General features: G+C 55.6%; 1 protein-coding gene across 1 annotated transcript in view; it reads right to left on the bottom strand.

Annotated features, from left to right (window-relative positions):
* Positions 1-21,656, bottom strand: part of PTPRN (protein tyrosine phosphatase receptor type N) — a 50,444-nt gene that overhangs the window by 20,242 nt on the left and 8,546 nt on the right. Inside the window, exons 2-8 of the mRNA XM_048868684.2 lie at positions 15,076-15,126; positions 14,466-14,579; positions 14,174-14,279; positions 12,227-12,470; positions 11,522-11,861; positions 5,729-5,845; positions 5,447-5,481 (exon numbers count right to left, since the gene is read on the bottom strand). Of these exons, the coding sequence (XP_048724641.2) occupies positions 5,447-5,481; positions 5,729-5,845; positions 11,522-11,861; positions 12,227-12,470; positions 14,174-14,279; positions 14,466-14,579; positions 15,076-15,126 (1,007 nt within the window). The remainder of the gene's footprint in view (positions 1-5,446; positions 5,482-5,728; positions 5,846-11,521; positions 11,862-12,226; positions 12,471-14,173; positions 14,280-14,465; positions 14,580-15,075; positions 15,127-21,656) is intronic.

Here is a 21,656-nt window from a genome sequence, read left to right as displayed (position 1 = left end):
CCAGCTGGTCCAAGGGAATGGAGGGCGGTACAGGACACACCTGTGGAAGGCTGCTTGGCCCAACCGGGAAGAAAATTAAGCTTGCCCACAAAAAGCTCTCCAACTGTCCGAGGAAGATGGACGATCCTAGTCAGGGATTCTATACTAGGAAGATCTACAAGGGCCAGGAGGACCACAGGACGATGTGCTGCCTTCCCGGAACCAGGCTGCGAGATGTCGCTAAGATCTGACAGGTTTCTGCAGTCAACGGGGACGGTCCGCTCTCATGACAGAGCTCGGTGGGATCTCACACAGATTACACAGGCCCTTCCAGTTCCCTGAAGAACATCCAAGCGATCTTCTTGGAGATCCTGCCTGTCCTACAAGCAAAGTAGGACAGAATAGAAGATTCTGGGGGTGAACTGCTGGCTAGGTGCTAGGAGACAGGGTTGCAGAGTTTGGCTAGCCTCCAGCTCCGCAGAAAGAGGGCCAATCTCTTTGGGGACAGGCTGGCTAGAGTAGTCAAGAAGGGATTAAACTAACAAGGGGAAGATGACAACGGGGAGGAAACGAGAACAGAGTTGTGATGCTGAGAACATCCTTGCCAAGACACCAGAGGACATGAAGAGCAGAAATTCTTTAACTGCCTGGACACCAAGGGTAGGAGCCTGGCGAACAAACCAGAGGAACTGAAATTGCTCATTTGTGAGCATAAATTTGATCCAGTTGTTTTGACTGGCGGGAAGATTTGGGTGACTGGCATGGCAAAAAACAATGGTTACAACCGACTGAGGAAGGATCAAGTGGCCCAAAGGTGAGGGGGAGTGGCACTGTCAAAAATAGCATGACCTCTTTCCGACATCAAATGCTTATAGCTCAATAGCCTAAGAGAGAAAGCACAAGATGGGGTGTTGGTTGGTGTCTGCTGCAGAGCCCCAGATCCCACTAGGGAACAGGGTGACTGGCTTCTCAGGTACCCAGTTAGGGAAGAGAGCCACATGCTTATGGGGGAACTTCAGTCTGAAGGACACACACTGGTTGTCTCGTGCTGCCAGGACTAAAATATCCTCAGAACTTCTAAACATTATAGAATTTCCTAACTCAAGCCAGTGCTGAATCCAACATGGGGGAATTCTGCATTAGACCTCACCCTGAGGGGCAAAGAGGAATGATCAAAGATATAAAAATTAGTTGCAGCTTAGGTACAAGTTAGGACTTGATCACATTTGTTACGTGCCAACAGAATAAAGTCTGAACCGGTAAAACATAGATACCCAGCGGTTTAACAAGGGACAATTTCATAAAGCTCAAAACAATTATGAGCCAAATCAGCTGGGAGAAAGAGTTCAAACAGAACAGTGTGAATGATAATTGTGAATGGTTTAAGAATGTTTTACGAGATGCTCAAAAAGCTACAATTCAAGAAAGACGACTGCACTGGTTAAAAAACCACCAACTTGGCTTACAGTGGAAGTGAAGGCAACTATTAAAAATATAAAACAGGGAAGAAAAGAGAAGTTGACAGTAATGAACTATAAATCAGAAGCTCGGCACTGTAGAAAATGAATAAGGGAAGCAAAAGGACACCATGAATAATGAGAGGTTTCAGAGTAACAGCCGTGTTAGTCTGTATTCGCAAAAAGAAAAGGAGGACTTGTGGCACCTTAGAGACTAACCAATTTATTAGAGCATAAACTTTCGTGAGCTACAGCTCACTTCATCGGATGCATACTGTGGAAAATACAGAAGATGTTTTTATACACACAGACCATGAAAAAAAATGTGTGTTTATCACTACAAAAGGTTCTCTCTCCCCCCACCCCACTCTCCTGCTGGTAATAGCTTGTCTAAGGTGATCACTCTCCTTACAATGTGTATGCACATTAGATCACCTTGTGATAAGTTATCAGCAGGAGAGTGGGGTGGGGGGAGAGAAAACCTTTTGTAGTGATAAACACACATTTTTTTCATGGTCTGTGTGTATAAAAACATCCTCTGTATTTTCCACAGTATGCATCCGATGAAGTGAGCTGTAGCTCACGAAAGCTCATGCTCAAATAAATTGGTTAGTCTCTAAGGTGCCACAAGTACTCCTTTTCTTTTTACCATGAATAATGTACATCCAGCAGAGTTAAGGATAATAAAGAGTTTAAGTATACTAGAAACAAAGGAATCCTAACAATTATATCTGTCCATTACTAAACGGAAGTGGTGGAATTGTCAAATAATAATGCAGAAGAGGCAGAAGTTCAATACATTTTTGTTCTGTATTTGGGGGGAGGGAAAATGATGTAGTCATATCACATGGTGATGAAATACTTTACATTCCAACACTAACTCAGGAGGATGTTAAACAGCAGCTAGTGAAGTCAGACATTTTTAAACTCAGCAGCTTTGGACAGTTTGCTTTCAAGAGTTTTAAAAGAGCTGGATGAGGAGCTCACTGAACCATTAATGTTGATTTTTCCATAACTCTTGGAACACCAGCGAAGTTCCAGCAGACTGGAAGAAAGCAAATGTGCCTCTATTTAAAAAGGGTAAGTGGGATGGCCCAGGTAATTATAGGCATGTGTGACGAAGTGGGACTGTTCTTAATGGTTCCTCTGAATAGTGTGGGGGTGCCTCAGTTTCCCCTATGCAGTTCTTAAGTATCTAGGTGGGGGGATAAGGGTGTATGATCGTTGCAGCGAGGCCAAGGTGTGTGCAGGGGTCTGGACACAGAGAATGGCCGACACCCTGTTTCCTGGCAACTGATGGTCTGGGCCCATCCCCCCTGCAAGGTGAGAGCTAAAGGGTTGGAAAACAAAGGAATCCGGTGACCTCCTGGCCCAGGAAAGGGACAAAGCCCAGAGGAGGAGGGGCTGGAGGGAGTTTCAGTTTGGGGCTGGCTGGAGACATGGAGTGAAGGGCAGACGTGGTTGTCTGGCTCACTGCCCCCCAAAATGGACCCAGCTGAGGGGTCCTGTTCTCTGCACCTACAAGCTCTGTTTTAGACCATGTTCCTGTTATCGAATAAACCTTCTGTTTTACTGGCTGGCTGAGAGTCCCGTCTGACTGCGGAGTTGGGGGGCAGGACCCTCTGGCCCCCCCAGGACCCCGCCTGGGCGGACTCGCTGTGGGAAGCGCAGGGAGGGGCAGAAGATGCTGAAATGCTCCGAGGTCAGACCCAGGAAGGTGGAAGCCGGGTGAGCTGTGTGTCCTGCAGACAGGCTGCTCCCAGAGAGGAGACTTCCCCAGAGTCCTGCCTGGCTTCATGGGGAGCAGTTCCAGAGCATCGCCCTGGGACTCCGTGACAGCATGTCAGTCCAACATTAATCCCAGGAAAAATAATGGAGGAACAGCTGATAATGGGATTTGATTAATAAAGAATTGAAGGAAGGTAACAATGTAATTAATGCAAATCAGCAGAGCTTTATGGAAAATAGATCCTGTCAAACTAACTTGATATCTTTTTTGGATGGTATTACAAGTGTGGTTGGAAAGGTAATACCATGGATGTAATCTACTTAGACTTCTGACTCGGTGCCGCAGGACATTTTGATTAAGAAACGATAAGGATATAAAGTTAAGATGACCACACATTCAATGATTAATAACTAGCTTATTGGTCTCAAAATATAACTGTAAATAGAGAATAGTCACTAAACGGGTGGGTTTCCAGAGGAGTCCTGCAGGGATCAGTTCTTGGCCCTGCGCTATTTAAGGTTTTTATCATTGACCTGGAAGAAAACATAAAATCCATCTCTAATAAAGTTTGCAGCAGACACAGAAATTGGGGGAAGTGGGAAATAACAAAGAGGACGGGTCATTGATACAGAGTGATCTGATCACTTCGTAAACTGGGCTCAAGACAACAATACACATTTTAATAAGGCCAAAGGTGAAGTCAGATATCTAGGAAAAGAACGTCGGCCGTACTTACAGGATAGGGGATTCGATCCTGGGGGACAGACAGGGACTCTGAAAAGGACTTAGAGTCACAGCGGATACTTAGCTGAACACAAGATCCCAGTGTGAGCAACGCAGCCAAAAGAGCTAATGCGATCCTGGGCTGCATCAACAGGGGAATCCCGAGGAGAAGCAGGGAGGTGATTTTACATCTGTATTGGGCACTGGTGCGACTGCTGCTGGAATCGTGTGTCCAGTTCTGGTGCCCACAGCTCAAGGAGGATGTTGATAAATTGGAGAGGGGGCAGAGAAGAACCACGAGAAGGATTAGAGGACTGGAAAACCTGCCTTCGAGCAACAGACTCATGGAGCAGAATCGACGTAGCTTAACAAAGAGAAGCTTCAGGGATGACGTGATCCCAGTCTGTAAGTACCTTCATGGGGAACAAATATTTGCTCACTGGCTTGTCTGCCTAGCAGCGGAAGGTCTAACACAACCCAGCATCTGGAGGTTGAAGCTAGACACATGCAGACTGGCAGTCAGACCAGTGTTTAGAGGGAGGGTGATTAATCGCTGGGACAACTCACCAAGGGCTGGGGTGGATTGTCCATCACCAGCAGTTTCTGAATCCAGGATGGATGTTTTTCTAAGCCACCTGCTCTCGCTCAGACAGGCCTGAACTCAGGGCAGGGCTCAGGCTAGGTGGCCACAACGGTCTCTGCTGGCCTTCAGATGTCTGACTCTGTGAACCCTTCCTGACCACTGGGGGCTGTGGACCCTGTGATGAAGCGGGACTGTTCTTAATGTTTTCTCCGAATACTCTGTGGGTGCCTCAGTTTCCCCTATGCCTTTCTTAAGTATCTAGGTGGGGGGATCAGGGGGTGTGATTGTGGCAGAGCCCTAGAGGCCCAGTGTGATGGGGTCTGCACAGAGAATGGCCGACACCCTGTCTCCTGGTCACTGATGGCCTGGGCCCTCCCCTGCAAAGGTGCCGACTGAAGGGGTTGGAGAACAAAGATCAGGTGGCCACCTGGCCTGGGACAGAGGCAAACCAAATGAGGGGCTGGAGAGTTTCAGTTTGGAGCTGGCTGGGGAAAGAGAGGGAGGCCCAGACCTGTGGTCTGGCCTCCCTGCCCCCAAGATGGACCTGACTGAGGGGTCCTGTTCTCTGCACCTACAAGCTCTGTGTTAGACCATGTTCCTGTCGGCTAATAAACCTTCTGTTTCCCCGGCTGGCTGAGAGTCCCGTCTGACTACGGAGTTGGGGGGCAGGACCCTCTGGCCCCCCCCAGAACCCTGCCTGGGTGGACTGGCTGTGGGAAGCGCACGGAGGGGCAGAGGAGGCTGAATGCTCCGAGGTCAGACCCAGGAAGGTGGAAGCCGGGGGAGCTGTGTGTCCTGCAGACAGGCTGCTCCCCGAGAGGAGACTTCCCCAGAGTCCTGCCTGGCTTCGTAGGGAGCAGTTCCAGAGCATCGCCATGACAGACCCCCCCCAGCAACAGGCCTCTCGAGTCTCAGCACAGCCCTGGGAATGGGGCTGGGATGCTGCCCTGTGCGGCAGGGAACGGCTGGACTTACCCGCTTGGCCTCCGGAGCCTCCTGGCCAAAGCCGCCTGCCGGGAGAGAAAAGGACATTTTGTGTTGGCACAACCAAGGCTCACGCACTGCTCCAGGCTCAAAGAAAGCACCCGGGGCGCGGGGGGAGGAATCAGGCAGATTCGAGGATGGGGCAACGTACTCCCCCCCTCCTGGGGGGAACCGGCAGCACATCCCACAGTAGATGTAGTGCTGGCATCTCTCACCTCTCTGCCCCCTGCCCCACTGCCCATCCTCCCGCCTGCCAAAGTCAGCCCCACTCACCGGGGTGCTGGAGCAGCTGCAGCAGGGTGGAGAGGCTGCTGAGCTGCTGGGGACTCAGGTCCTGCAGCCCCACCCCGTAGTCGGCCAGCACCGCCACCAGTCTCTGCAGGGCTGCATCTGCGGGAGGGAGACAGCGCTCGCTTTGGGATCCTGCCCACGGAGCAACAGGCAGCCCAGCGCCAGGCACCTGCCAGCTGGCAGGAGGCTGGACTCAATGGAGGCGACAGGGAGGAGTAGGGAATGCCTGCTAGGTGAGAGAAATCGTGGCCTGGGTCGGGAGGGGACACCTCAGCCAAGTGTCTGCCCTCGCTGGGCCAGAGAGGTCAGGATCCAGGGGGGGGAAGGGACAGGAGCCACCTGCTGGGGCAGGGCAGAGCCCCCACCCCGGGGCCCAGAGGAGGAAGGGGAGAGGGAGCTGCATGACTAAGGCTAAGATTTAGTCAAAGTCATGGACAGGTCTCATGCAATAAGCAAAAAATTCATGCCAGTGACCTGTCCATAGCTTTTACTATAAATACTCGTTGACTAAAACTTAGCAGCTCCTGGGGCCACGGGGGTGCTGCTGCGCTGGGTAGCCCCAAGGGCTGATAGCTGGCCCCTGCTCAGAGGCGGGGGGGGGGGAGAGGCTGACTGTCCCCTGACACCCTGAGACCCCCAGGGGCTGCTGCTGCTCGGGCGGCCCTGGGGTCAGCCACTTTGGCAGCCGCGGAAGTCATGGAGGCCCCGGAAAGTCACGGAATCTGTGACAGACTCGCAGCTTTATGCAAGAGCTGCGTAAGACTGGTAGTAATGGGGAACTTAAACTACCCTGACATCTGCTGGAAAAGTCACACGGCAAAACCCAACTGTGACAAATGGGAATATTTTATGAGCCTGATGTGTGCCTCAGTTTCCCCTATATTTCTCATGGCTACCCAGGGGGAGCGGGGTTGGGGAGGACTGTTTGTACTGAGACATAGGAGTGAATGGCGCCCAGCTGTCTGAGCCGGGCTGAGTCACTGGAAAAGGACTGTCCAAAGCTGACCCCAAATCAATGGTGAATCTGAGAAGACAATGGCAAATCCAGTCACTGGGCCATTGACATCTAGCGACCACAAACCCAGGGGGAGACGGCGTGACACTGGCTGAACTGGTACCAGCTCACGGCAAGATCCCCATGGTTCAAATCCGTGGCTGGAACCGGCCTGGCTCCCCTGTGCATTAGTGCTGGTAAAACAGGCATTAGAAGCCTGAGGAGGGCGTTCTGCTTCGTGTTTATGGATTGCCGGCGAGTGGCTGCCAGCATCAATCTCACTTACCGCAAGTGCATCCCATACGGTACGGTGGTAGTTAAGCATTTGTGTTGTGAGCCTGGGAGTGTGTAAATCACCAGCCAGGAGAGACAGTAACTCGTGCGAAGGGCCGGTCTCCGACAGCAGGTGTTAGGTCCTGCCACCAGGGAAGGCCCCTTGACGCCTGACGGACTATTGAGGGATGTGAAAGGACAAAAGCCTGTCGCTCTGCTCTTCCCTCCCACTGGGGACGAGTCGTGCAAGTGGATTCCTCCCCTCAGTTGAGTTGCCAGCTCAGAGCACATGGGAGGAAGGGAATAAAAGCCCCGCCCCAGGAGGAGCCGGATCTCTGGGCCACTCGGACCCTGGGGGCAAGGTTTCTAGGCATCAGCAAGTGACCCCCAGCCGCTTAGCTGGGGTTAGCACTGAAGGTCATACAGACCTTGCTTATTACCGCAGTTTCTATTACCTTTGGAAACTTAAGATGGTAACCATTGGTGTAGCTATGGTTACCTGCTTTAACCTTGTAAATAACACGTTTCCTTTGCCTGTTTAATAGATCTGTAGATCGCGTATTAGAGGCTTGGCTACAAGCATTGACTTTGGTGAGAGACCCCAGCTTAGTTGTGTGACGAAGTGTTTTCTTGGTTTTCCTGTGGGTTGCATGCAGAGGGGGTGGGACTCAGTTTCCCTGGGTGTTACGGGTTTAACGGGGGGATGGGAGAGGGAGTTTGTTGGGACACAGGACCGGCGAGGGAACTTGGGACCCCAGCCAATGGCCTGGAGAACGGAGACCCCAGCGACTGGGGACCGGGAGGCCCAGCTCAGGAGTCCCAGCCGGGTCTGGCCAGCGGGAGGACAATGGGCTGAGAAGAGGGGACCCCGGTGATCTGACCAGCCAGGTCCAGCCAGAGGGGCCAGAGCACAGAAGCAGGGAGAGGGGGCCCAGGCGACCCTGTTTACCTGGAGAGAAGACAATGGACGGGGGCCGGCGATCTCAGCTGCAAAGCAGGGGGGCTCTGGGCTGGAGGGAGGGGGCAGGCAGAACCCCCCTGGGTGCAGGGGAGACTGGGATGTGCTGGGCTGAGGGAGGCCAGGCCGGAGGCCGGAGAGTTTCCTGTGCTGTGTTCAGATGCTCAAACCCTCCTGTGTTACGCCGGCTGAGAGTCACTCTGGTCTAGAGACCAGGGCGGGGCGGGGGGGGGGATTATTCCCTCTGGGAGTGCAGGTCCCAGGGGTCCAGAGCGACAGGGCCCATGGCAGAGACAGGTGTGCTAATGCTCAGAGAGGTGCGGTTCCAGGAGATGGAGGGGCTTAACCCCCGAGAGAGAGAGTGGCCCCTGAGAAGGGCTGTTGCACTGGCAGGGGTTCCCCCCAGGAACCGCACGGGGCCAAGAGTGGGCACGACCTGGGAATCCGTGACAAGTTGCACCTGAGATAAGTGACTGGTGCTTTGGGACTGGGTGTAGCAGGAATAGGGCTGCGATCCTTGGTGTCAGGGAGCATCTGGCACAGAGGTGAGGCAGACAGATGGAGGTACCCAAGCAGAATGGATCCCACGCCCCGTTTGGGCAGTGAGCATGCCCAAGGCGTTCACACTTAACTGGCTGGCGAACTCTCAGTATGGAACTCACAGCCAATGTGGGGTTTGTACCTGCCCTGAGGCTGGTCCCCACGCCCGAGTCACAGCAGGACAGCGTGATGGATGGTTCCCCCCGCCCTCGGAGGGAGGCTGAGCACTAGCCCCCAGCTCGAGAACGGAGGACGGGCAAGGGGTGAGGGGGAGAAGAGCTGGCTGCTGGAGGATCAAGTAAGCAAGGTCGGGCAGAGCCAGAGAGGTGAACCTGGCGCTCACGACAGCTGGGCCAGGCTCTGGGCTGACCAGAAGGGAGGGGGAGGATGCTTTGACCGGCCTTTCCCTGACCCAACTGAAGGACATCCTGTGCTATGTGCCAGTGAACGAAAACCCGACTGTTTCAACAGCGCTGTCACCGCCAATGCTGGGTGAGGGGCATTAATCCCGGGGAGTCTCGCCTCGGTCTGTCTCAGCTGGATTTGCTGAACGGCACTCACGCTGCAAAGCAGGGGGGCTGGAGCCCCAGAGGTTCAGCCTCAGGTGGTGGTGAGGCCGCATGGCTTCCCCTGGAGGAAGAGTGAGACCCTTTCGGGGCCTGGCCCACCAACTGGTTCCTTCGAGAGACTGTTCCAAAGCTGGGGGCATAGCACCGATCGTGGGGATCCGGGACACCAACATTTCTAATAAATCCTTGGAATGTCCGGGGGACAACTTTTTGTTTCAGAAAGTGGAGGAAGTAACCCAGGGGACAGCCCTTGTAGAGTTGATTCTGGCCAACAGGGAGGAATTGGTAGCAAATCTGAAGGAGGAGGCAGTTTGGGTGACAGTGATCACGAAAGGAGAGATGTCATGATTCCGAGGAAAGGAGGAGAGAGAGCAGCAGAACGAGGACAATGGATTCCAGAAACCAGACGTGAACTAACGCAGAGAATGGGAGGTGAGGTCCATGGGCAGAGACTCTAAGGGGTTTAGGAGAGCTGGCAGTTTTCCCAGGAGACAATAGTCACGTTACAACTGCAGACGAGCCCGATGCAAAGGAAAGATGGGAAGAACTGTAAGAGGCCAATGTGGCTCCCCCAGGAGCTCTTTAATGACCCGAAACTCAAAAAGGAATCTTACAAAAAGCGGAGACATGGATGAATTGCTCAGGAGGGGCACAAAGGAATAGCACAGTCTAGTAGGAGCAAAATCAGAAAGGCCAAGGCACAAAATGAGTTACAGCTACCAAGGGACATAAAAGGCAACAAGAAGAGGTTCTTTAAATACATTAGGAGCAAGAGAAAGACAGAAGCAAGTGCAGGTCCTCTGCTTAGTGGGGAAGGAGAGCTAATACCGGATGACATCAAGACGAGCGCGGTGTTTAAGGCCTATTTGGGTTCAGTCTTCACTAGAAAGGTTCATGATGACCAGACACTCAACACATTTATCACTAACAAGGGGGAAGGAACAAGCCAAAATAGGGGACAAACTGGTTAAAGTCTATTTAGAGGAGTTGCATGTATTCAGGTTGGCAGGGCCTGAAGGCATTCATCCCAGGCTACTTAAGGGACTAGCTGAAGCCATCTCTGAACCCTTAGCAATTATCTTCAGGAACTCCTGGAGGACGGGTGAGGGCCCAGAGGACTGGAGAAGGGCAGACACAGCCCCTGTCTGTAAAATGGGGAACAAGGAGGACCCAGGGAATTTGATACCTGGAAAGATACTGGAACAAAATATTAACCAGTTTGTGAGCACCTTGAGGCTAACTGGTTTAGAAGGAATAGCCAGCATGGCTTTGCCAAGAACAAATCACGGCAAACCAACCGAACTTCCTCCTTTGACAGGGTCACTGGCCCAGTGGCTGGGGGAAGCAGTGGACGGGATATATCTGGATGTCAGTAAGGCTTTTGGCACAGTCCCACGTGACATTCTCCTAAACAAACTAGGGCAATGTGGTCTAGATGAAATTACTATCCAGGGGGTGCACAACTGGCTGAAAGGCCATACCCTAAGAGTAGTTATCCAGGGTTCATTGTCAAACTGGGAGTGTGTATCTGGTGGGGTTCTGCAGGGATCAGTCCTGGGTCTGGCACTATTCAATATTTTCAGTCATGACGTGGATAATGGAGTGGAGAGGATGCTTATGAAATGTGCAGATGACACCAAGCTGGGAGAGGTCACAAGCACTTTGGAGGCAGGATTAGAATCCAAAGCGACCTTGACATTGGAGAACTGGTCTGAAATCAACAAGACAAATTCAATAGAGACAAGAGCAAAGTACCACGCGTAGGGAGGAAAACTCAGCACAAACTGGGGACTAACTGGCTCAGTGGTAGCCCTGCTGGACAGGAGCTGGGGGTTACAGTGGATCACAAATTGAAGAAGAATCAGCAATGTGATACAGCTGTGAGACGGGCGAGTCTCATCTGAGTGCATTAACAGGAGCGTCGTATGGAAGACATGGGAGATCACTGTCCCGCTCTGCTCAACGCTGGCGAGGCCTCAGCTGGACTCCTGTGTCCTGTTCTGGGCGCCACACTTTAGGAAAGATGCAGATAAATTGGAGAGAGTCCAGAGGAGAGCAACAAACCTGATGAAAGGTTTAGAAAACCTGCCCTCTGAGGAAAGGTTAAAAACCAGGGCATGTTTAGTCTGGAGAAAAGACAACTGAGGGGGGCCTGAGAACAGGCTTCCAATATGCTAAGGGCTGTTACGAAAAGGCCGGAGATCAATAGTCCGGCCTACTGGACACGGAGAACAAGCAGCAATGGGCTTAACCTGCAGCCAGGGGGACTGCGGTTAGCAACCAGGAAAAACTTTCAAATGCTCAGGGGAGTCACGCTCCGGAGCAGGCTCCCAAGGGGGGCTGGGGAATCTCCGTTGTCAGAACAAGCTGGACAAACCCCTGGCTGGGCCAGTCCAGGTGTCCTAGGAGTCTGTGGGTGCTGGCTGGAAGGCAGGGGTTACCTGACTGCACCTGGGGACCCAGGGCTGGCTGCTGCTGTCTGTTCTCTTCATCGGGCTCGGCGTAGTCCCGGGGGAGCCCCTGGCTGTGCTGGGCCCTCGTGCTGGCAGGGGCCAACCGGATCGCCTTCTCTCTCGGCAGGTAGAACATGCCCAGGTCCTGGAAGAGATGCCCTCCATCCAGCCCTGGCTGCCCCCCATAGGAAGGGATGGGGCTGGCCCCAAAGAGGGCTTGGGAGGCCTGGGCAGGGGCCCTGCCAAGGAGAGCAGGGAGCTCAGGGCTCTGCCTGGCCGAATTGCCCTGGATAGGGCTCAGCTGCTGTGCACCATCCTGGTAGCCAAACTGTAACCAAAGCACAGAACCATCACACCCTCAGTGCCAGGAACAGCCACCCTGGAGAGCAATCTACCATGGGCTACAGTGCTAACAACATCCTCCCCAAAACCCTAGAGAAGAGGGACCCCTCGCCCAGTGCGGAGATGCAGCCACCTCTGGGGCAGGGTGTGGCCACTGGTTAACAGCCACATTGCACAGCGGTTTAGACAAGCTGGTGAGACAGAATCTTGTGTCCATCAGGAACACAGGGGGGCTGGGCCTGCCTAGGGTGTCTGTCTGACCTGCGTCTGTCTGTCCTGCTCTGCCCCACCCACCCAAGGCTTCCTGGGCTCGCGTCAGGGCCGGAGGAAGGTGGCCTGCCCCCCACTCACCTTGTGGTACGAATAGGGGTGCAGCAGTCCTTCCTCATAGCCCAGCTCAGGTGGGGGGCCCAGCAGCAGGAGCTCCAGGTATCGCTGCAGCAGGGTGGGGGGTAGCGGGGGCTGTGGTTCCAGGTGTGGGGCCTTCTCGGCGCTGGCGGGCAGCAGGCGTGGAGCCATCTGCAGGGCACTGCCCGGCTGGCTGGGCTGTGACGGGAACAGGGCCATCCGGGGAGCGGCACGCAGTGGTGAGAACCTTAGAGACACAACAGCCCTGGAGAGTGACATGGCGGGGCTGGGCTCCCCCTTCTTCCCCACTACCCCCGAGAAGCAGGAGAGCAGGGGCCTGGGGCCCCTGGAAACACAGGCTGTAGGCATGACCCTATGCCCCATATTCTTCGTAGAGAGATTGTTATGATGTGAATATGACATAACAAAGATATGTTTTATGCAAGATGGCTCATGTGAGCTCTCATTGGAAAGGCTGCGATTTACTGAATGGGATTATCCAGTGGGTATCCCTGTATCATTTCTGTGTCTGAAGTTAGGAATATTGACTATAACAATTACAAGTGGGTTTACATCGGGGGAACGCCCACCAGACAGAATACCAGCCTGGATGGGCCATCAGGGAGAACGACAGGACTTTGAAGGTGCTAACCTCCCACCTTCCTGAGAAGCTGCTTTGACACGGCAGGGTCATGTGATCATGTCATCTGGTACTGGACTCCATCTTGGGCTGCTGGTATTTTTCCACTAGTAGGGGGTGGGGAACAAACTGGGAAACGAAGGATTCCCGCCATATGTAAATCCTATTTAAGGCTGAGAAGTTAATCAGGGTCAGTTCTTCACTGAATCCCCACCCAGGATGACGGCCGAGAACATCTAAAACAAGGACTGAGGGGAGGAGAAGAGCTGAGCCCGGGCCGGAAAAGGTGTCTGGCCTGTGACAGAAATACCTGGAGTTTTAAGCTGCAAGCAAGAGCAGAAACTCTGCAACCTCCTTAAAACAACATTTAGGGTGAGAAATGACTACTTGTAGCCAGTTTCTTTAGTGTGTTTAGTTTGCGTGTTTGCTTTATTTGCTCAGTGATCTGATTTGATCCGTTTGCAATCCCTTATCACTTACAATCTCTCTTTTGTAGCTAATAAACTTGTTTTGTTTTCTTTAAACCAGTTTGAGCAATTCATAAGGGGGGGGGCTCCTAAAAGCTGTGCATATCTTCCTCCACATCGAGGGAGGGGGTGATTTTCATGAGCTTACGCTGTGTAGATTGCTGTGCAGCTCAAGACAATACAATTTTGGGGTGCAGTACTGGGCAATCCTCAAGCTGACTCTTCCCATGCAGAGCAGATCTCAGTGCTTGTGTCTTTCTGCAGCTGGGCATGTCCCTGCCTGCGTGTTGCTGGAGGGGGCTTGAGGGCCTGGCTCAGCAGGACAGGGTGAGGGAGCCCAGGCTGGTGGAACAGGCGGGCTCAGTGGGACCCCAGTACATCACTCGGAGGGGATCAACCCGTCACAGCAGGCTCCTGTGCCTGACCAGCCAGCTCCTGGGGTCACACAGGAAGCTGCTGTGGGATGCAGGAGAGGGGCTCTCTTTTTGAATGCTGGGGGTGGCCCTGGGCAGCAGGGGTTGGGGAAGCCCCGGGACCGGTGCCCTGTGGGGGCCAGCTGGGGTAAGCCAGATGCTCCCATCACAGATCCCCTGCTGTGCCTAGCTCTCCCCAGGGTGCGGGTCTGGCTGCTGCTTCCCCCGCGGGTGCCAGCAGCTCACTCAGCCGCAGCAAGCAATGCCCACCAACGGGGGGGAGCCCCAGCCAGAGCGGGCACATGACACCCAGCTGCGCCCTTCGTGCCACTCTGGTAGGGCTGCGTGTGGGGTGGGAGCTGCTGGGAGGAGGGTGGCACAGGCTCTGGGGTGCCCCTGGCGTGGGGCGGGGTGGGCAGCCCAGCCGTACCTCTCCTTGGCCGCGGGCTCCCGTGCGGGGGCCGGACGCAGCCTGGGGATCCGCTCCATCTCCTGGGCGATCACGTATTGCGTGAGGTCATCCCGCCACGACAGCCCTGTCCGCGGGGAGAGAGGCAGCCAGTCAGAGCACAGAGACGAAGGGGCGGGAGCCAGTTCCCAGGGAGTCGCCATGGCGAGAGGAAACGGGCCATCCTGGCACCGACCGCCCAGGCTGCCCTGCCCCTGCCCCAGGGCCACCTGGGTCCCACCCTGCTCCCAGCCCCCCGCCCGCCGGGGCTCACCTTGGGCCGTGAGGCGGTGCAGCACGTCCTGCAGGTGCTGAAGCACGGGCGAGGTGACCTGGAAGTAGGGGCTGTCGCGGGCCGCGCTCTCCTGGCACTGCCCAAACAGGCCATCTAGGAGCAGAGCAGAGAGGGTGCCAGCCTGGGGGCTCAGCGCTGGGCCCAGGGGAGCCCAGGGGCAGTGAGCTCAGCTCTGGTGGGCCAGGCTGGGGGGGGGGGCGTGGGCCTGGCCCCTGGTTCCCCCCCTCATTCACCCTGCTACGGAGCAGCCACCGGCCGCCCAAGGTGGTGGTGGGGGCAGGACACTGCAGCCAGCACCGGCCCCACAGGGCAGCCCAAAGTCACTGGTGGAGGAGGGGAGCTGGGGGCAGTTTTACCCCACCCTAACCTGTCTTCCACCTGCCCCCTCGGGCCCCCCTGCACCAGGTGCTCCAGCCTCAGCAGTTCCCCCCCGGGGTCGCCTTTCACGGCTGGGGCATCACCACAGCAAGGCCCCAGGTCGCGGCAGGACTCAGCCTCACCCCACCGAGCCACAGGGCACTGCCCCCCTTCCCCGACACCGAGCCGATATGGGGCCGGCCCCTCCCTCCCAGGGCCCCAGGTCACTTACCCTGCACACAGACCTCCTCCTGGGAGCAGAGTCTCCTGTCGAACAGGCAGCCTGGGACAGACACGGGGACAGTTAGCGTCCCCCAAACAGACAAACAGCCAGCATGTAGGGAGGGAGTGGGGGGAGCCCTCCAGGGGCAGGACCCCCCCCCCAACATGTACTGCGCGGGCACACGGCATGCTGACCCCCCACTCCCCCACTGCTCCACTAGCTGCCTGTGACAAAGTTTATGGGAAATGTTTATGATCTTGTGTGCCTCAGTTTCCCCTATATGCTGCATTGTTTTCCAGTGGGGGCGGAGGGGGACCATTTGCCCTCAGGGCAAGCTAAGAGACAGGTGTGGGTGGCCCCAGCCTTCAGAGCCAGGATGGGTCATCTCTAAGGCTACGATTATGTCACGGAGGCCATGGAATCCGTGACTTCCAGCAATCTCCGTGACACCTTCTGCCCGGGGCTAGAGCTATCAGCTGGGGGGGCCCCTGCCCGCAGCTGGTAGCCACTGGGCAGCAGGAGGACCCAGGAGCTCCCAGCTGGCCCCCTGCAGCTTCCAGACCCAGCCCTGCTGTGGGGACCCTGGAGCTCCTCACCTCCCCGGGCGGTGGGGGGACCCCAGAGCTCCCAGCCACTGCGCAGGGGACCTGCTCCCACTCACCGCAGCAGCAGTGGGGGACCCTGGAGCCCCAGGAGCAGTGGGTGCTGAACTCTCCTCCCTCCCTATTTTGACAGGGCTACTTTTAGTGAAAGTCAGGGGCAGGTCACGGGCTTCCCTGAATTTGTGTTTATTGCCCATGACCCTGTCCCTGACCTTTACTAAAACTATCCCTAATTCTTAGCCTCAGTCATCACAAGGGACTGGCCCAGGTCAGTGGAGAATCCCAGAGGAGAACAGCAAATGCAGTCACCAGGACATTCGCCCCGAGCAAACAGCATGGGGGACGGGGGATTTCCCCACCTCTCAGCCGGGAGGCTGGGCGCAATCCCCCAGGACAAAGGGCTGGCGGCTGGAAGGAGGCAGGGGCTCTCACCTGGGTTCTGACCAGGGTGGTGAGATGGAGACACAGACGCAGCTTGGACCGAGGGAGTCACTGCAGCTGGGCTGGGCTCTGGGCTGACCAGAGCGGACTCAGGGGAGCACAGGGAACTGAAGGTTAAAGCACCGCCCAAAGATGGCCTGTGACGTAGGCTGCCCGAGAGCCACGGCAACCACTGGCTGAGCTGCGGTAACCCCTGCAGAGTGGACGGCGTCCGTCTCAGTGGGACTCGCCGAACAGAGCTTGCAGCGTGAAGCAGGAGGGCTGGACCCCCAGAGGTTCAGTCTCAGGAGCCGGTGAGGCCGCAAGGCCTACCCTGAAGGAAGAATGAGACCCCCAGGGGGTCTGGCGCATGGAAGGGGTTGCTCCAAGAGACTGTTCCGAGGCTGGGGTCATAGCACTGATCCTGTGGATCCATGACTGTTGGTGGCAGTAGTGGGATGCTGAATGCACTAGCAGTATTTTGCAATAAGTGACTTGCAGAAGTAAAACAAGGGTAGACAAAGGAAATGTCCTATAACCACCTCCCTAAGAAGGGCATCGCATAACCATCTCCCTGCACAGGTTTACAAGGCACAGCTGATTAAGTTCAACCAGGCTCCCCACTGATAGATCTGAAGTGGTGGGTGTTGGAGCGGAGAGCGAAGGAGCTCGCTGATGGCGAGAGGGAGCGAAAGCATGAGGAAGAACAGTGGAAGAACCAAGAGAACCAGCAAAAGCCTGAACTGGAGCTGGAGAAGCCGAGGGGCAAGAGATCCCACCAAGGGGTGAGTGAGGAAAGGCCCCAGGATACCAATTCCACGGGCAGCCTAGATACCAAACTGCTGCCCCAGTTTAAGAGGGGAGATATCGATACCTGCTTCACTGGCTTGTGATCTTAACCAGGCTGACTCTGTGGACAGGCTACACTATCTCACCCCCAACTTGGCCCCGGAGCCATGGGGCGCACGGCCAGACGGATGGGTGGAGATGGGGACTAGGAGCTGTTTACAAAGGCTCCATGCGTAGGTTGGAGTGGACCCCTGGGGCATATGGGAGACAGTTTTGGGGTGTGCGAAGATGTCAGCCCCGACCCTGCAGGGAGAATCTCTCTGCGCCTGGGGTCAGTGTCACCATGCCAGAGGATCAGTGTAACCCGGCTGGGCTGGAGCAGGTCTGAGATCTGTCCCCACGAGCTGAGCATGGGGCCAGTGGCCAGGAAGCCCGAGGGTCTGGCAGGGCAGGTCGGCTGGCAGAGGAGTCTGGGGACAGTAGGTCTGGGGATGGAAAGAGACCCAAGGGGACTGGCCTAAGCCTGGGTCTGGGGAAAGGTACCCAGAGCAGGCACCCCAGAAGCAGGATTCAGGGAAACCCAAAGGTGGGGGAGCAGCCGACCCCAGCGAGGGGTCACGCAGACCGGGGGGCAGCAGCAAAGGGTAAAGCCGCTGTAAGACTGCTGCTGGTACCAGAGACGCCTGGTCCGAGGGTGGCCACAGCAGGGTCTCCCCAAGAGACCCCGAACCCTGGCCCACTGGGGGGGGCTCTGTCCTGGGGGTGAGGGCAGCAGGTTGACCCCAAGAGGGGAGATGGGCTCCTCGCATAGGCATAGCCCTGACGTTCGGGGGCCTGCCGATGTGAGGGAGAACCCTGCACACCGGCCTCCTCAGCCCCTGGGGCAAGACCAAATGCTCCTGGGGTCACTGCCTACCCTAGCCTAGGGGCAAGGACACTGGGCATAGCAGCCAGGACGGCTGGCCCATGGAGGGGTGGTCGCTGCCCCGCTCACACCCTGGCAGACCAGGGGGAGGGCAGCCGCAGGACCCCAGCCCGGGTCCAAAGCCAAAGGCTTTGTGGTGGCAAAAGGGCTGGGGGACCGCAGGAACCCCCCCATGCCCTGCTGGTGCCGTCGGCCAGACCCGACCGGAGGGAGGACGTGACCCTGCTCTGAGCCGCGTAAGGTTCAGTGATTAGCAACGGAGCTGGGAGAGGCCTGGAAGTGCCGGGCGGGACAGTGACCGAGGGCAGGGGAAAGATGCCGCGACACCACTGAACATTGGTGGGTTCAAACTGCCCCAGGTCACTGCTCAGAGCGACCCTGCTCCGTTCAGTCCCCAAGGGGCAGGGGGCCCCGATATGCTGCACTGGTACAGTCGGGGAGGACAGTTTGCCTGAGCCAGGATGGGGCATTAACAAGGACTGGCCCAGCCCAACCCCGGGAAGACGACAGCATAGAATCATAGAATATCAGGGTTGGAAGGGACCCCAGAAGGTCATCTAGTCCAACCCCCTGCTCAAAAGCAGGACCAATCCCCAATTAAATCATCCCAGCCAGGGCTTTGTCAAGCCTGACCTTAAAAACTTCTAAGGAAGGAGATTCTACCACCTCCCTAGGTAACGCATTCCAGTGTTTCACCGCCCTCTTAGTGAAAAAGTTTTTCCTAATATCCAATCTAAACCTCCCCCACTGCAGCTTGAGACCATTACTCCTCGTTCTGTCATCTGATACCATTGAGAACAGTCTAGAGCCATCCTCTTTGGAACCCCCTTTCAGGTAGTTGAAAGCAGCTATCAAATCCCCCCTCATTCTTCTCTTCTGCAGGCTAAACAATCCCAGCTCCCTCAGCCTCTCCTCATAACTCATGTGTTCCAGACCCCTAATCATTTTTGTTGCCCTTCGCTGGACTCTCTCCAATTTATCCACATCCTTCTTGAAGTGTGGGGCCCAAAACTGGACACAGTACTCCAGATGAGGCCTCACCAATGTCGAATAGAGGGGAACGATCACGTCCCTCGATCTGCTCGCTATGCCCCTACTTATACATCCCAAAATGCCATTGGCCTTCTTGGCAACAAGGGCACACTGCTGACTCATATCCAGCTTCTCGTCCACTGTCACCCCTAGGTCCTTTTCCGCAGAACTGCTGCCTAGCCATTCGGTCCCTAGTCTGTAGCTGTGCATTGGGTTCTTCCGTCCTAAGTGCAGGACCCTGCACTTATCCTTATTGAACCTCATCAGATTTCTTTTGGCCCAATCCTCCAATTTGTCTAGGTCCTTCTGTATCCTATCCCTCCCCTCCAGCGTATCTACCACTCCTCCCAGTTTAGTATCATCCGCAAATTTGCTGAGAGTGCAATCCACACCATCCTCCAGATCATTTATGAAGATATTGAACAAAACCGGCCCCAGGACCGACCCTTGGGGCACTCCACTTGATACCAGCTGCCAACTAGACATGGAGCCATTGATCACTACCCGTTGAGCCCGACAATCTAGCCAGCTTTCTACCCACCTTGTAGTGCATTCATCCAGCCCATACTTCCTTAACTTGCTGACAAGAATACTGTGGGAGACCGTGTCGAAAGCTTTGCTAAAGTCAAGAAACAATACATCCACTGCTTTCCCTTCATCCACAGAACCAGTTATCTCATCATAGAAGGCGATTAGATTAGTCAGACATGACCTTCCCTTGGTGAATCCATGCTGCCATGCTGACTGTTCCTGATCACTTTCCTCTCATGCAAGTGCTTCAGGATTGATTCTTTGAGGACCTGCTCCATGATTTTTCCAGGGACTGAAGTGAGGCTGACTGGCCTGTAGTTCCCAGGATCCTCCTTCTTCCCTTTTTTAAAGATTGGCACTACATTAGCCTTTTTCCAGTCATCCGGGACTTCCCCGGTTCGCCACGAGTTTTCAAAGATAATGGCCAATGGCTCTGCAATCACAGCCGCCAGTTCCTTCAGCACTCTCGGATGCAACTCATCCGGCCCCATGGACTTGTGCACGTCCAGCTTTTCTAAATAGTCCCTAACCACCTCTATCTCCACAGAGGGCTGTCCATCTCTTCCCCATTTTGTGATGCCCAGCGTAGCAGTCTGGGAGCTGACCTTGTTAGTGAAAACAGAGGCAAAAAAAGCATTGAGTACATTAGCTTTTTCCACATCCTCTGTCACTAGTTTGCCTCCCTCATTCAGTAAGGGGCCCACACATTCCTTGGCTTTCTTCTTGTTGCCAACATACCTGAAGAAACCCTTCTTGTTACTCTTAACTTCTCTGGCTAGCTGCAGCTCCAGGTGCGATTTGGCCCTCCTGATAACATTCCTACATGCCCGAGCAATATTTTTATACTCTTCCCTGGTCATATGTCCAACCTTCCACTTCTTGTAAGCTTCTTTTTTATGTTTAAGATCCGCTAAGATTTCACCATTAAGCCAAGCTGGTCGCCTGCCATATTTACTATTCTTTCGACTCATCGGGATGGTTTGTCCCTGTAACCTCAACAGGGATTCCTTGAAATACAGCCAGCTCTCCTGGACTCCTTTCCCCTTCAAGTTAGTCCCCCAGGGGATCCTGGCCATCCGTTCCCTGAGGGAGTCGAAGTCTGCTTTCCTGAAGTCCAGGGTCCGTATCGTGCTGCTTACCTTTCTTCCCTGTGTCAGGATCCTGAACTCAACCAACTCATGGTCACTGCCTCCCAGATTCCCATCCACTTTTGCTTCCCCCACTAATTCTACCCGGTTTGTGAGCAAAGCCAGTCACAGGACACCGACACCCACGACACACACTGTGCGCACCCCCGCTCTGCAGGGAAGCGGAGCACAATCCCCCAGCTGGAGAACAAGGCCGGGGAAGGGGGGAGTTGGGGGCTCTCACCTGGGAACTGACCGAGACGCGGCTGGGCTCTGGCTGACCTGGGTGCCCGGTGCTTTAACCTTCCTTCCTCTGGCCTGACCTCAGGCCTCCCTGTGCTGCGTCCCGCTGAGTAACAAACCTGACTTCCGCCTGCACTGGCTGCGTGGCCCTGCAGACGCTGGGCGAGGTGCACTGATCCCTGCGCGGGGACAAGTCTCTGCCCAGGGTCGGTCTCAGTGGGGCTCGCTGCCTGGAGCCCACCGTGGGAAGCAGGGGGGCTGGAGCCCCAGAGGTTCAGTCGCAGGAGGGCATGTGGCTGACCCTGGAGGAAGAGACGCCTCAGGGGTCTGGCACACAGACAGGTCCTCCAAGAGACGGTCCCAAACCTGGGGGCAGAGCTCTGACCCTGTGATTGGTGCCAGTGCCCAACGAGGGGGGCCCCAGCCCCCAACTGGGCAAGCTTGTGTCTTGCTCTGTCTGAGGCCCCGAGGCAGGATGGTCCCTGCAGCCTGTTCTCAAGGGTTCAGCCCAACCCAGCTCAAGAGCTGCCCCCCATCCCCTCCCCCCAGGCTGGGGAGGTCAGTACAGGGCAGAGGGTGAGAGAGAAACGAAGGGTGTGATAACTGTCCCCCCAGCAGGACTGGGGACATCAGACCTGTGGCTGGCCCTGGGGGGCTCAACCCCCACATCTCCCCGTAGGGCAGGGGACAGCCAAGACAAGACCTTCGCCAGTGTGTCCAAGGAACCGCCAGGCAGGCCGGACAGGGCCTGCCCCATGCAGCCAAAGGAGGAGTGGCGTGGGGAGGTGCTGGCGGAGGGCAGGCCCGGGCTTGGAAAGGGGGACGCATGTGGAGCTGCAGGGAAAGGCGGGTGGGAAGAGGGGACAGGACAGAGATGGGGAAGCCAGAGCAGGCCGGGGAGAGACGTGGGGACACAGGGGG

The sequence above is a fragment of the Caretta caretta genome, chromosome 11 (genome assembly GCF_965140235.1).
Source record: "Caretta caretta isolate rCarCar2 chromosome 11, rCarCar1.hap1, whole genome shotgun sequence".
In the NCBI taxonomy this organism is placed as follows: Eukaryota; Metazoa; Chordata; order Testudines; family Cheloniidae; genus Caretta; species Caretta caretta.
This window is presented reverse-complemented; position numbering and strand designations above follow the sequence as displayed.